This window comes from Eleutherodactylus coqui, chromosome 4 (genome assembly GCF_035609145.1).
Source record: "Eleutherodactylus coqui strain aEleCoq1 chromosome 4, aEleCoq1.hap1, whole genome shotgun sequence".
Lineage (NCBI taxonomy): Eukaryota > Metazoa > Chordata > Amphibia > Anura > Eleutherodactylidae > Eleutherodactylus > Eleutherodactylus coqui.
This window is the reverse complement of record NC_089840.1, coordinates 236,688,109-236,702,659: the sequence shown is the minus strand read 5'-3', so window position 1 is coordinate 236,702,659 and position 14,551 is coordinate 236,688,109. Positions and strand designations below refer to the sequence as shown.

At 41.0% G+C, this 14,551-nt stretch overlaps 1 protein-coding gene across 3 annotated transcripts in view; it reads left to right on the top strand.

Annotated features, from left to right (window-relative positions):
- The window catches only part of TRIM8 (tripartite motif containing 8), a 78,701-nt gene extending 66,911 nt beyond the window's left edge, over positions 1 to 11,790 (top strand). For all 3 annotated transcript variants that reach the window (XM_066600923.1, XM_066600921.1, XM_066600920.1), the window contains exons 4-7: positions 2,095 to 2,328; positions 5,899 to 5,930; positions 7,676 to 7,791; positions 9,678 to 11,790. In XM_066600923.1, the coding sequence (XP_066457020.1) occupies positions 2,095 to 2,328; positions 5,899 to 5,930; positions 7,676 to 7,791; positions 9,678 to 10,285 (990 nt within the window). In that variant the 3' untranslated portion in view covers positions 10,286 to 11,790. The remainder of the gene's footprint in view (positions 1 to 2,094; positions 2,329 to 5,898; positions 5,931 to 7,675; positions 7,792 to 9,677) is intronic.
- Positions 11,791 to 14,551: the final 2,761 nt, after the last annotated feature.

Below are 14,551 nucleotides of genomic sequence, written 5' to 3'. Positions count from 1 at the left end.
GTTGCCTAGATGAGGATGAAGATTTCTTACAGCCAAGCCTTGTCTTTGCGTACTCTTACCATACTCCTACTAACACTAATGAACCCCTTAGTAATCCCTCTATACTACTGCTGCCCCTGCATGGTGCCCCCATACTACTAATGTACCCTCTTTAGCACCCCCCTCCCCCCATAGTACTAGTGTCCTCTCTGTAGCCCCGCAAATCACTGTTGTCCACTCTCTGTGGCCCCAAAAGATACTGGAGTTCCCCTCTGTGGCCCCTTCCATAGCACTAAAGAGTGCAAGGCAACAGTGTCATACTTACCATATCAGATAAGACCAGGACTGAAGTGGTCGTGTTCTTCCACAGTTCATTGCTCGGATAACTCTGCAGCCCTTCCTGTCAGTGTATGAGAAGCAGGAAGGGAGAGGAAGAATAATACATACACTGAAGACAGGTCGGGGTAATGAGAGCATACATGCCCATCCTACAACTGTAAACTTCTTCATAACTCGAATATGATAAATGACCTTGGGCAAGCGACAAAGGCATCGTTGTTGGAAAACATCAAGTCGCCAGTTGACACATATGGTGACTTTCCATGTTTCAGTTGCATATAGTGCAGTCGGAATCACGGTCGTGTTCAGAAGTTGTATCTCCCCATCATCACACAATGAATGTATGTTTGATTAATAATGTTTTTTAAAAAATCATGCTCCATGAATATTAGGTAACCTACTAAAAAGTTTTTTTTGGAAATGTACCCAAGCTGAACACGCATGTTAATGGGCACTTCCACAGTGATAACTACCAGCTGAAATAACTTTTGGCTGCTTTTATGCAGTGCATATGGCCATTTTATTGGTATACAACAGGTGTCACTGTGGTGCGTCTGTAGAAATCGCTCTATTCCCATTCTGGTGTGACAGAGCCATTCTGCACCATAACTGACTTTATCTACAGGGCAGGGCATTTATCTAGGTAACTACACATAAACTTTATTCCCAGCAAATTGTCCCATCTGGAGTCCTATGCAAATAAGATGATGACATATGAGCTATATGAAGGATTAGGTAAGGCTTTTTCATGTAGTGATTGCAGTCAAAATCAGTTATGTATAATATAATCAATAGAGCTCTTATGACTGTTTAATGGCATTACGTACAGGGGAAAGTAGAATAATTGCTGATTTGGTGAATAGGAATCAATTTTTTGCACCTGCTGTATCTACAGCTTGGTGATGATTTTGTATTGTGGCGTGAACATCCCACCGGTAGTAGCAATTTGACCTAGAAATAACATCATGCTCCGGTTGCAGTAATACTGTGTTAAGTCAGGACCATCAGGCATTTGCTGGGTGAGGGTCGTTCTTGGCATTCTGGGGTCAGGTAGCTTCCAGTTCAGAGGGTTAGTAACCGATGCACACAGGACTCGCGAGAACGGGGATCTTCTGGGCGATGGTGTGGTCGCATAGCTTACCTAGGCCCATTTGCTACTGCTTGGCGTCCAAAAGAGGGTTCCACTCCATAATGTTTGAAAAGAGAACTTTATATTGGAACAAAAATGGCAACAGGAGCTGAAATAATTCCTCCGAAGAGTTTGTATGCCTCGGAAAGCTTGGTCTTACTCCAGGGGTACTCCAAAGGAGATCCAAGGGTACATCGGTAGTCAGCAGCACTCTCTCCACACAATGCATGCAGCAATTAGGCAGAACCCTCTCTCACTGTTATCTTCCGATGACTCACTACAACCCACGAACCGGAAGTCATGGTTCTTTTATGCAGAAGGGAGTGTTGCCTAGCAACTTTTTCCCCCGCACTTCTGGTTCATGGCACTTTAGACCAATCCCTTTGATTTTGCTTCTCGGGGCACTTATACATAGCTAAATGTTACAAACAAGCATTAACTGTAAAACATCTAAATGACAGAGACCGGTCCGGTATCCTCCTACAAATGCACATCCCAATGATCTTCTTTGGGCTTTAAAGATGTGAAGTTTTAACCTAGTATGATAAAACATGTAGCCTCATGCTGTCTAGTACTCTGTCAGTGTTCTTATAATGATGCTGCTCCTCACAGAAGTAAATGACTGTTGTCTTTGGTCTTTCCCTCAGGAGAAAGTAAACCAACTGAAAGATGAGGTTCGGCAGCAGTACGAGAGATTGCACCAGATTCTGGATGAAGACATGAGAAAAACAATGGATATTTTGGATAAGGCTCAAGCCAAGTTCTGTAATGAGAATGCAGCCCAGGTTCTGCAGCTGAACGAACGCATGCAAGAGGCCAAAAAGCTCCTGAGCTCTGTGCAGGTCATGTTTGACAAAACAGAGGACATTAACTTCATGAAGGTGAGGTGTCCCTCGCGATATATAGAGAATAGCAAGGAGGATCTGTCATGATGGGGAACTTTATTTAGCAATGAACCGCCCTGTTGCTGGAGTCCAAAGATTTGGATCAGACTCTTTACCTGTGTTGTATGTAGAAGACTGTAAGATGAATCTTCTATGGTGTTGGCCATTTGCTTCGATGAGCAAAAGACTATCACCATGTAAAAATTAGCCTGCCATACATTCTAGATAGCTGTTGGCCACATGCTCATTGAGGCGATGGCTATCTCTTGCGAACCCCTATAAACACCCAAACTCGGTTCGGCCAAGCATGCATATGTTCTAAATGCAAACAAGGGAGGAAGTGGTTTATCTCCAAAGGATAGGGCAGCTGCAGTCATAACTGTCCAATCCTTATCTCCCCCGACATCAGGGAGAATTGGAAGGCCCCCATATACATGATATAGGTGATCTGCCAATCTACATCTATTGTGTATGACCGCCCTACAATATGTGTTTGGTCATCTGCATAAAACACAGGTAAAGGTCTACATCCTCATCTCAGGACTCAGGCCATTAGCCCCTGTGGGAGCAGGAGACAAGGTGAAGAATACTTCATTATTTGATACAATTTATCATCTGTTTTCATTGTGCTCTGGAGGAAAATCCAAGAATTTGGGGTTAAGATGTTTGTTCCCTACCTGGTTTTATTGTGTCATCAATAGCTGTGTCTTCTGGCTTGCGTCTAGAGATCTACACTGGGTCCAACCCTTTAACCCTTTCCAATCCACTGTCTGACATCTGAAGACATTATGATTTATGGCTGTACAGCTCCGATGTTGGAAGACGTCCGTCAGGGTTCTCTTACTGTGTATTGCCAGTCTCTCTGCTGTTGGAGCCTATCCAATGTGTCACCTCATGCAGTACTGGCTTTAGCCAGCATATAGCGCTGTTGTATAATGGCAGAAACAGAGTAAGCCCCCTAGGAAAACCAGAATACAAATTGGATTGGAAAGGATTAAAGGGTGAACCTGTCACCTCGGAATAACACCAAATAGTCAGACTTTCAGACCACACGCAGACTTCACCAGGGGGTGCCGTGGTGAAAAATACAACACCTGGCTCCCCTTCACTTCCCCGAACAGTTTATGGTGCTGTTCCGAGATGACAGGTTCCCTTTAATGACATTGAAAAGAACTTGAATATTGAATTTGTTTCAAGAACTCAGCTGCTGTCAGTGAATGGAGACATTTTTACTATTTGTTTCTTGGTTGATAACCCATCCAAAGACTTAAACCCTATATAGGCTTATTCCTGTGTCTTCCTTTCTGTGTCAGTCTGCAGCTGTGTGAAAGTAGAATTATGTCTGTAAGGGGTTTCAGCTTCTGAAAGGCATATAACCTTTCACAATACAACTATTAAACCTTATTTACATAAGGCTGGAAAACCCCTCTAAATCTTTTGGAGGGGCATTTAAATATGCCTTTCTCCCTAAGTGCCCTTGGCTGAAGTATTTGCTGTCCTGGCAGCTGCACCCAGTACAATATTTGTTGTTCAGGAGCAATTTTACAAGAACACATTGTACATGCCAACAGGCTTCTTAATGCCCACTAATGACTTAGAAAAGCGCTCATTAATGTAAAACCATAACTGCTACTTTTTTTCCCCGAGAATTTAATAACAATAATAATATCTTTTTTTCAACAGTGATTTAACAAAGTAACTTAATGTATGATTTAAATTTTTATTAATTTTGGCCGTCATTCAGAAATGCATTTTTATGTCGAAAGCAATATATAAGTAATGCCAAGAGTGTTTTTAATTAGGATTTTTTTAAATTATTTATAATGAGTGTACTAGAAGAATAGTCATTGTATGCTATTACTGAGTATTAGTATATTAGCTATGATATACAATAACACAAACTTCACAGGCTGAAGTAATAAATAGTTCCTTAAGGGTCCATGTACTGTATTTGGAGTCCGTGTCCCCACTGATTTATTTTCTTACAAAACCTGAAAGGGATCTTAAAAGGAGAAAGGTATGTTTCATTTCTCCCGAAAATTGACCTTTAATACCAAGTGACTAAGTATCTGGATGGCAGTCTTAAAAATTTTCAGGTAATGGTAACCCCTCCAAGCCTGAAATAGGCAAGCATTAGACAGGGGTGTACACAGACCTCATAGGGCCCATAGCAAAAGGTGGAATGGGGCCTCCCCTTGGCTGCCACTTAGTAATAGTCCACATGCTCCCCCCCCACCGAATCATTATCCCCCGGACCACCGTCCGACAGTAAAAATGTAATTACATACTCACACTGTCACACTGATGGCAGCCAGAACACTCAACCGGCTAAAGTGCTTAGTGCACCATCCAACTCTCCCAGTTTCCTGTACACTGATGGCAGGAAAGGGAGGAGTCGGATGGTGCATTGAGTTCTCCGGCTGGTGACCTTGTGAATATGTAATCAGATTTGTGCTGTTGGTTCAGTGGATAAAGGTTCCACAAATTGGGCAGGCTCCATAGCAGTCACGTGGTCTGGCTCTGTTGGCAGCACTCCACTGGCACTAAACTTGATTGCCTTTACTTTGGTCTTATTAATTTTTAAAGCCATGCCAAGATAAGACTACATCATTGTTGAGTGTACTTAAAGGGGTTGTGCCAAGCAACAAAGGTATCTGGTAACTGTAATCAGTGGGGGTTCGACCACTAGGACCCCACCGATCTGAATGATGGTCCCAAAGATGCCCACATGAATGAAGCAGAGGTTCTGCATGCGGGCCACCACTCGTTAATTTAATTAGGTGTGCTAGAGATTGGAGAGTACTTGTACATGGTAATATCCGATGCTCCTGATTTATGAATGGAGTGGCGGTGCTCCTGCGCAGTCTCCACTTCATTCATGCGGGGGCCTTCGGGACTCCCATTCTCAAGATCAGTGGGGGGTCTCAGCAGTAGAACCCCTGCCGATCACAAAGTTATCCCCTATCTTGAGGATAGGGAATATCTTTATAACTTGGCACAACCCCGTTGAGGCTGTGATAACACTTGGACCAGATTGCGACCCATTAGAGATGGATGTGATGCTGTTTTTTGAAGAATGCAAGTATGTATTTTTTTATACCTGGACAACCCCACTAGCAGTGGACATGGGGGAAAAAGTCACCATCAAACATTAAAATGTCTGTCTGGCTGATGTTGTTGGTAAGACATTTCACTATTCATGGTCAGAATATGTCTCTACAAACATGCAGATACCACAGATGGGAAACAAATGTTGGTAAGCGGTAGTGCCCTGACCTAATTTAGGTGCAACCCTCCAAAAGCAGTAGTCAACCAAAGCAGTCAACATTTTGATGAATAGCTTTTAGCTGTGAGTAATACATAGACTTAAAATCTTGTCATCGGTACATTGAGTTCCTTGCAATGTTTGTTTCCATTGATGATGTGGATGATCTCGGATTGGGGAAATAATACAATTGTTCATTAGTGTTTCATTGCTGATGCAGCTGGAGAGACAGTTGTCTCAGGAATTAGGCCACATAATAAATGGATACTATCGGCTCACTAACCTGGTTTTCTTTTACCTAGAATACAAAGTCTGTGAAAATCCTGATGGACAGGTAAGATTAAAATTTCAGGCAGTGCTGTTTTGTGCTGTATATCTTGTTTACTGGTAGTCTGCTCGGTAAAGTGGTTTGTTTAGTCTGGAGGATTAAGGATATTGAGGGAAGGTTGGAGAGTGACTTTCATTGTCAGTGTCTGGGTTTATGTAATCATGGATAAAGACTTGTGCTCAGCCGTAGCTGCAGCCAGAAGGAGTTTAGTGGAAAATATATATATATATATATATATATATATATATATATATATATATTATTCTTTGTATACTTGGGAAGATTGGTAGGCTCCCCATAATAGGAAAATATTTGCAAATGTCTTTGACCTTCTTCAAGGCAGGGCAAGATCCATTCCATTTTCTTAAGAAGGTGTGAACTCTTCAGGAACGCCTGGAGTGCGCAGAAATTTAAATTTTACTATATACTATTTGTAAAACCTTTTTACAAGGATCACTATCATATCTTTGGGAACTTCCAGCTTTTTATAAAGGAATTACAGCTAGTGCAAGCAAATGGCCAATCCAAAGACTTGTGGCTAGTAATGAGTGAACTTTTCCAAATTTTGGTTGGGCCGGTTTGCCACATTTGAGCAAAATGTTTTGTTTAGTTCAAATTAGTTCGAACTGAACCGAAACGTCACCAATATCCCAAAAATGGATGCATAAGAGAGGCCATAAAAGCCCTGTATAACACTGTTAGATCACATAGGAATGTATCTAAGCATTTTTAAGCTGTTTTGTGGCAAAGGTAATATTGAAAAAGAAGGAAAAAAGTGAAGAAGGAAAAATAAGTAGGAAAAAGAAGGAAAAAGGAAGAAGAATCTTCTTTCCCCTTTCCTTCTCTTTTTTTTCCTTCTTTTTACTTATCCTTTTCTTTCTTCTCATTTTTTCTTTTTTTGAAAGAAAATGAAGAATTTTTGTGGGTTCGGCTGAGACGAACGGCCCAAGGTCTGAGTTTGTGCCAAACAGAGCTCTTAGCAAAGTCCACCCTGAAACAGGGTTTGACTGTTTTAGTTCCCATCACCACTACTTGTGGCCTTATGGAGCAACCACCGGTCAGTCCAAGTCTCGGAAGAGCCGGACTCAATCACACAGGTCATAAAAACCTTTAAGGTTTCTTTCACACCACCAAATGAAAGGTCAGAATTAATTGCAGTCAGTGGAATGCAAAGAGATTTCTGCGAAGTGGATCTTACGCAATCTCCTCCTACATAAGTGTGAATAAAGCCTTAAGCAAGGAAGCATAAAGATTTCTTGTAATTCATTCGGTTTGAAAATGGAGCTTACAGCAAGCATAGGCACATTGAGCAACTATTAACCTCGTCCTGTTACAAAGGAAACATTTTACAACATAGAAAATGCATATTTTTACTAGGCGGACTAGATGAGGAGCTTGGGTTGTTACCATAATATGAGTTGCAACCCTTGAATTACCCCTGAGTCTGTACAGCCCTTCATAATGAAATTAGTCTGGTCTCAGTTTTGAGAGTCGGGGACAGTAATGCAAAGAAAATCAATGATGTTGCCCATAGCGTCCAAACAACTGCATTATTATTACGGTTCTCCATAAACGAGCACCGCAGGGCGACACAATGTATCAGCATGTAGTAATCTGTGCTATGGACTGAGGCTAGGCAGCAGATGAGGCAGTTCTGGTTATTTAATTTATGGAACAGTAAATGTGGAAATGGCTTCTACATATCATAAAACATTGCTTTAATGGCTGCACACTGTTTTATGTGATAACAGGACTCAGACCTGCACCGGAGGAAGCCTGCCACCACCGAAAATTGGACATCTGAACTCCAAGCTCTTCCTGACAGAGATTGCGAAGAAGGAAAAACAGCTGAGGAAGATGCTGGAAGGTGAATATTGATTCCTTTTAGGGGTTCACAACCACTTAAGGTGTTTTTTCCTATACATCCATTAATTTTCTTTTCCCCATTGAATAAAATAATGTAGCGCCACCTACCACAGCTAAAGCATTTCTATTTTTCTTGTATTTTTTTTATGTCACGGTGATTCTCCTCTTTTATTACATCACTACATCTGAATGTAAATGGGATCTTTAGGCTATATTCACACGGGGCGAGGGCTATTTTGGTCAATGAAAAATTGACCGATTGCCTTGCAATTTTTCATGCTATTTTCTTGCTACTTACATGCGCGAAGTTTTTCTTTGCTCTTGACTTTCTTATTTTCATCTTGCCCTCATAGTATCCTGCGTTAAAAAAACATTGCATTGTTTTTTTTTTTATGTTCCCATGGAAAATAAAGGGCGATTCTTGAAGAACAATCACACACATTTTAGGAAATGCATACATTTTTTTTTTAAGGAAATGGGTTATTTTCCATTGGGCTTTCCATCCATCTCGGAATCAGACAGAACTCACACAGGAAAATCGCTCATGTGTATACAACCTTAGTGGATTATGTCAACTAACAGGGCTGGGCATCGGTAATGTTTTCCTTATGCACAGGGCACATGGGCATCAGGCTGGAGATGCACCACAGAAGGCCTGGTACCCGAAGCTTGTGACCCTCACAAATCTGAATATTAATTCTATAACCATTTTATTTAGTAATTGTATGATGCAGTTCCTATTATGTTACCCATGAAGCTATTATTTGGTCACTGTAGGTTGGTATTATTTGAGCACTATATGGGATGATTGTTATTTAAGCAACTCTATTTGATCAATGCATTGCCCCATTATTTGGACATCATACTGTATGGTGCATATAATGGCACTGTATGGTCTGGTCAGGGGCGTAACTATAGAGGATGTAGGGGATGCGGTTGCACCCGGGCCCAGGAGTCTTAGGGGGCCCATAAGGCCTCTCTTCTCCATATAGGGAGCCCAGTACTATGAATAAAGCATTATAGTTGGGGGCCCTGTTACAGGTTTTGCATCGGGTCCCGGAAGCTTCAAGTTACGCCTCTGGGTCTGGTTATACCATATGGGTGGCATCAATCACTGCATTGGGCACGATCCAATGTATGGCCAGCCCTCTTCTGAGAATAGGTATCAATAATATTTGCCCCCTTTAGGTTCTTATTTAACGCGTATTTTTATGGAATTTCCAGACACCAAATGAAAAATAAATGTATTTTAATAGTGAGATTTTTTTTTTAGAAATTCTATATTTGCATTATTTCCTGTATTCTAAGTCTTCTCTGGATGCCCTCAGACCAAAAGCATCACAATTTGCTAATTATTTGCCATCCGTAAAATATCCATATCTAAATGTATTTATATGTGTATGTGCATAATACTGAAAGAGAAATAGGCCAACAGCTGGCAAGGATTGTAAATTCTTAAGGATTGGCTATGAGTAGTATTTAAGCCCGGAAGACTATCAGTGACACCAGCCAGGCATTTCATGATGCTATTGCACTGGGCTTCTGCTGATATTATTTGGAATACTCCCTCAATGACTGTATTTCCTGGAAATACATGGACTGTTTAGACAGTCAGGTGATAATGACTAAGCCTATGTAGCCCTTGACATTAAGCATTACAGGATTTCCAAAGTTAATCACTTTTACAATAAGTTTACGATTTTAATTTCTATTTGACTTAGAAATAGCGCCACTCTTGTCCGTAGACTATGCCTGGTATTGCAGCTGTTCCCCTTTAAATGCTATTACCATGTCATATTATAGCATATACTTAATATGTTGTTTCATCATGCCTACTTTGTTGTCCGTTATTCCAATTGAATTCATTTCTCGTCTGTCTTGTTCTAGGCCCGTTCAGCACCCCTGTGCCATTCCTGCAGAGCATTCCTATGTATTCCTGCAATGTAAGCAGTTCGGGGGGAGAGAAGCGCAAACATTCAGCTGCATTTCCTGAAGGCAGTTTCCTTGATTCAACCCCTGGAACTGTTAGCAGCCAGTATATAAGCCAGGGTTCTTCCACTGGTGAGGGTCAGTCGGCACAACCCATGGTGCCTTGCAGCTCTACCCAGCATATTGTAGGACTTCCTAGTGGCCCACAGCCGGTCCACTCCAATTCTGTCTTCAATCCCTCTCATTATCCCAACAGTTCATCATCTCAGCAGTCTGTCCTCTCCCAGTATGGCGGGCGCAAGATCCTTGTCTGCTCTGTGGACAATTGTTATTGCTCCTCAGTGTCTAACCACAGTGGGCACCAACCATATCCTAGGTCTGGCCACTTTCCATGGACAGTCTCTTCCCAAGAATACTCTCATCCTCTTCCACCCACCCCTTCAGTAACACAGTCTCTTCCAGGACTCGCTGTCAGAGAATGGATTGATGCTACCCAGCAACATGGCCGTCAAGATTTCTATAGAGTCTATGGGCAGCCCGCCACAAAGCACTACGTCACCAGTTAACTTTTACAGCAAGTTAGCCTTGTTAAATATGCATACAGTAAAAGAAACCCCCCAACACTCGGAAACAGAACAAACCTTAACCTTGTTTAGTGGTGGACAACCTTTTCACTTCTGAATACGGTTAATACGGGATTGTTTTATATTTTTGCTTTAATTCTGAAAATTCTGGACAATGGTGTATGCCTTTCCCCCTATCTAGAATAACAACCAATTAGTTATTTCCGTTTTTTTTTTTAGATATATTTTTGTTTTTCAGTGCTTTGAAGCTTCCGCTGACGTTTCATCATTTGATATAAACCATTAAGGTTTTCTTTGTGTGTGTTTTTCTTTGTTTTGTATCAGTTTAGTTGACTATGTTGCTTTAGAAATAACCATTTCTCGTGATAGGAGTTTTAAGTTAAAAGGCCACTTATCATAGAGACACTGTTTTTTATTGTATGTTTTAGAATCGTGTAAATACACAATTATTTGAAAAAGTGCAAAAGTACACATAAAAGGGAACGATAAAGTTATGTTTGCAAAGGAGGGAATCTGCCGGCTCCTACAGAGGTAGTAAAGAGACGGACATTCTACTAGAGTGGAGCTATGAACGACGCATTCTAATCTAGAACACCAATTCGTTAATGGAACATGACATTTCTCTCTTCTGCACCTTTACTTGAAGTCTAACCTATCAGATAAGACTATTTCTATATTTTTATTATGTTGGAAATTAAATAAAATAAAAAATGCAGGGACGGGGGAAATGTTAAAATTCTGTATATAAAGGAAGAAAAAAATACAGGGTAAATTTTTTTTCAAAACTTTGATCCTATGTAATTGAGCAAAATCGGAAAAATCGGAAAAAAAAAATCTTTCCTCCATATACAGTCTCCATGGACCAAGGATTATAGTTGTAGATGATATATAAATACATGCGTACATAAGGCCCAACATGGTAAATGGTCTTTTAGCTTAAAAAGTCATTTCTTAATTTTTTTGTTAACATTCCAAATACACATTAAAAAGTGCAATTCAACATTTTTCACGTAAAAAAAAAAAATAGAACATTTTGCTTTACAGACAAAATAATTTCTGGAGTGCCACAAACATAATTATAAAAAGAACAAAAAAAAAAGTTACAAAATGTATGTATGTACAGTATAAGGTCCAAGCACTTTTTTTCCTCTCTTTTTTTCTGCAGCATTAATTAATGAATCATTTAATGCCATATTGTAATATTACAGCAATAAGACTTTGTACTGTATGTTGCTAAGGGACTATAATGGCTAAAGGTTTGTTTGTGAAGGCACTTGAAAAATGGGCACCAATTGGACATCAGAGCAATGGATATAACAAGTACTGCATGACAACCAACTGATGTGCGGTATGCTCCTGTGTTTTCTTGCCTTTTTCTATGTCAGTGTTGGATCTGGAGGTATACTCATACCACGCTCCTCTTAAAGCAGCAGTCCCGCTTACTTGGTCAAAACAAAAATGAAATAAAAAAATCTTTTTATAAACCATATGTTGTATTTTTGTCATCCTATTGTCATATTTGCATGCACAGAAAATACTGAAACATCATGTATCTTAACAACAATTGACTTAGCCACCAAAATGTGGGACATCATTGTGAAGGATTAGAAAAACATGGCTTCTTTTTCTTTTTTTAAAACAGTGCCACACATGCCCATTGGTTATACCTGGTATTGCAGCCTAGGTACCTTCAAGTGAATTGGCTGAGTTTGTCACACGCAACCAATGAACAGATGTGGTATTATTTTGAAGGACAGCAACAATGTTTTTCCAAATCCTGTACAATCCATTTAAAGAGGTTTCACCAGAAAAACAAGTTATCGCCCATCCACAGGATAGGGGATAACTTGGTGATCGGTGGGGATATCACCAATGAGACCCCCACCGATCTTGAGAACGGGACTCCCATGTGCTGTTCTCCTGTCACTGCGAGGGTTGCTTCCAGCAGTGACATCACTCTGTATGTAGCGCTGGCTGAGCATACATGGTCAGCGTTCCGTTCATTTGAATGGGAGCGATGAAAATACCTAAGTTGGTGCAGTTTGGGTATCTGGGCAGTCCCAGTGAAAGTGAATGGAGTGTTGACCGCGGATGGTCTGCCTGTGCTGCATTCAAAGTGATGTCACTTTTGGAGAAGAAGCAATCCTTGCAATGACAGTAGAATGGGACTCCCACGTCCCATTCTTGAGATCAGTGGGGGTCTCACTGGTGAAACCCCCACTGATCATTAAATTATTTCCTATCCTGTGGATAGGGTATAACTTGTTATTCTGGTAAAACCCCTTTAAATCTGTAAGCAAAGTTCACAAGTAGGTAGAGCTCCATTGTTTGCATCATTCTATGAAGAATTGTGATGACACCATGTAGAGGTTTCTGGGCAATTACTTTGGAAATTCTCATGGCCAAAGCCACAACCTCTTTTCACTTTTCTGCGATTCTTTCTAAAGTGCTGTTCCATCCAAGATTATATATCTCACATTACAATCCTGCCTCTTCTATTTCTCCTTAAAAGGGTTTACCAGAATTACAAGTTATCCCCTATCCACAGGATCATGGGATCCTCGTTCTTAGGATCAGTGAGGGATTCAACAGTTGGATGCCCGCCGATCCGGAGAATGAGGGTCCCATGACCCCATCTACTCATCATCATGGGGATGCTTCTCCCTCCTTTAGCAATGTCCCACTAAATGAAGTGTATGCCAAGCATGCGGTCGGCGTTCCATTTATTGTAATGGAGCTGATGGAAATACTCAAAAGTTTGCCACTTGTCTTTCTTCAGCAGTCCCATTGAAAATGCATGGAGTGGCAGTATGCTTTACGACTGGTGCTCCATTCAATCCTCTCCTTACTGGGGAGGGTGCAGTATGCCTGTTGTGAAGAGAATGGGGGACACGGGACACCCATTCTTGGGATCAGTGAGGATCTCAGAGTAGAGACCCCCACCGATCAGCAAGTTGTCCCCTATCCTATGGATATGGGTTAACTTGTAATTCTGGTACAACCTCTTTAATGTAGACTTCTACCTTTTTGTAGTGTTTCTATTTTAGGGAAATTGGGCCAATGGTGTTACAGTTATGTGTTATCAGATATTTTTTGAGGACAATTTGTTGGACATACGAGTATACGAGGAGTCCTGTGAGCTTCATCCTAAAGTCAGGAGCTGAAAACCCAGCTTTCATCTAGAGTGGAGGCACCCAGTTCACTACCAAAGTTATCTTTACTTGATCCACTCCTATCAGAGACTACTGATGCTCCTAGCCATGATAAAATACTGGGGAAAGGTTGTAATTAAAAACCTGTACTATGCATATCCATGCAGAGAGTGAAGATTCTCAGAGCTATAAGAGGAAAGTTAGTCAAGCCTGCCGATTTCGTCAGAACTGGCTAATTACTTATGTGTTATCTCTTGGCTCTCGTCAGCGGAGAGGGGAGTTGGGCCTGCTGACTTTCAATGACTGTTCCTTTTAGTCTTATGGGAGATATGCCACCACCAGAGGTATTGAGCGTGCATTTGTATGGAGAGGGGGGGAGGAATAGCTTTCAGCTGATGAATGTTCATCAGGCAGCTAAGGACCTTTATTTCCAGTATAGACTCATGGGTGGGTCATGACAAACACTACATAAGATCTGCAAGAGGATCATAGTAGATCCCCAGATCACACTAGACTTGGTGTCTCCTCTTTTAGATCTAGGTATTGACTTTTGTCCAGACTTTTGGCCTTAAAGTGGTTATGTCAGGGTTTAAAGTTATCCGCTATTTCTAGAAGTCCGATTTAAATAAATGGAGCATATTTATTCTGCAACGCATTAGTGGTTAATTGTGCAAGCCTGGAACACAAATGGAATGTGGGTGTTTGTTGTCTTTTCATTTCTATAAAGTCTTTCTATACCTGCTAGTATTTCACATATCGTAAGGAACTGTATGTATTTGGGCCCACTCACATTGGCATACGTCTCCAGCGTATCAGGGCCCCTTCCCATGAGCGTATGCACAAACACAATTGTGCGGATATTGAGTGCGCATTTGCGCACCTCCCATAGTCTTCTAAGGGGACTTTTCATCAAAATCAATGGATTGTATTCTCTGCCTATTGCATGCACAAATATGTTCATGTGCAGCTGCCCAAATGTGTATATTTAAAATACGCAGTACACAGCGAATATGCACGTACGTGCATATTTGTTGCAATTGTTAAATCCCCATAGCCTATATTGGTGCATAATATGCACCAAAATGGGATTGGCCGC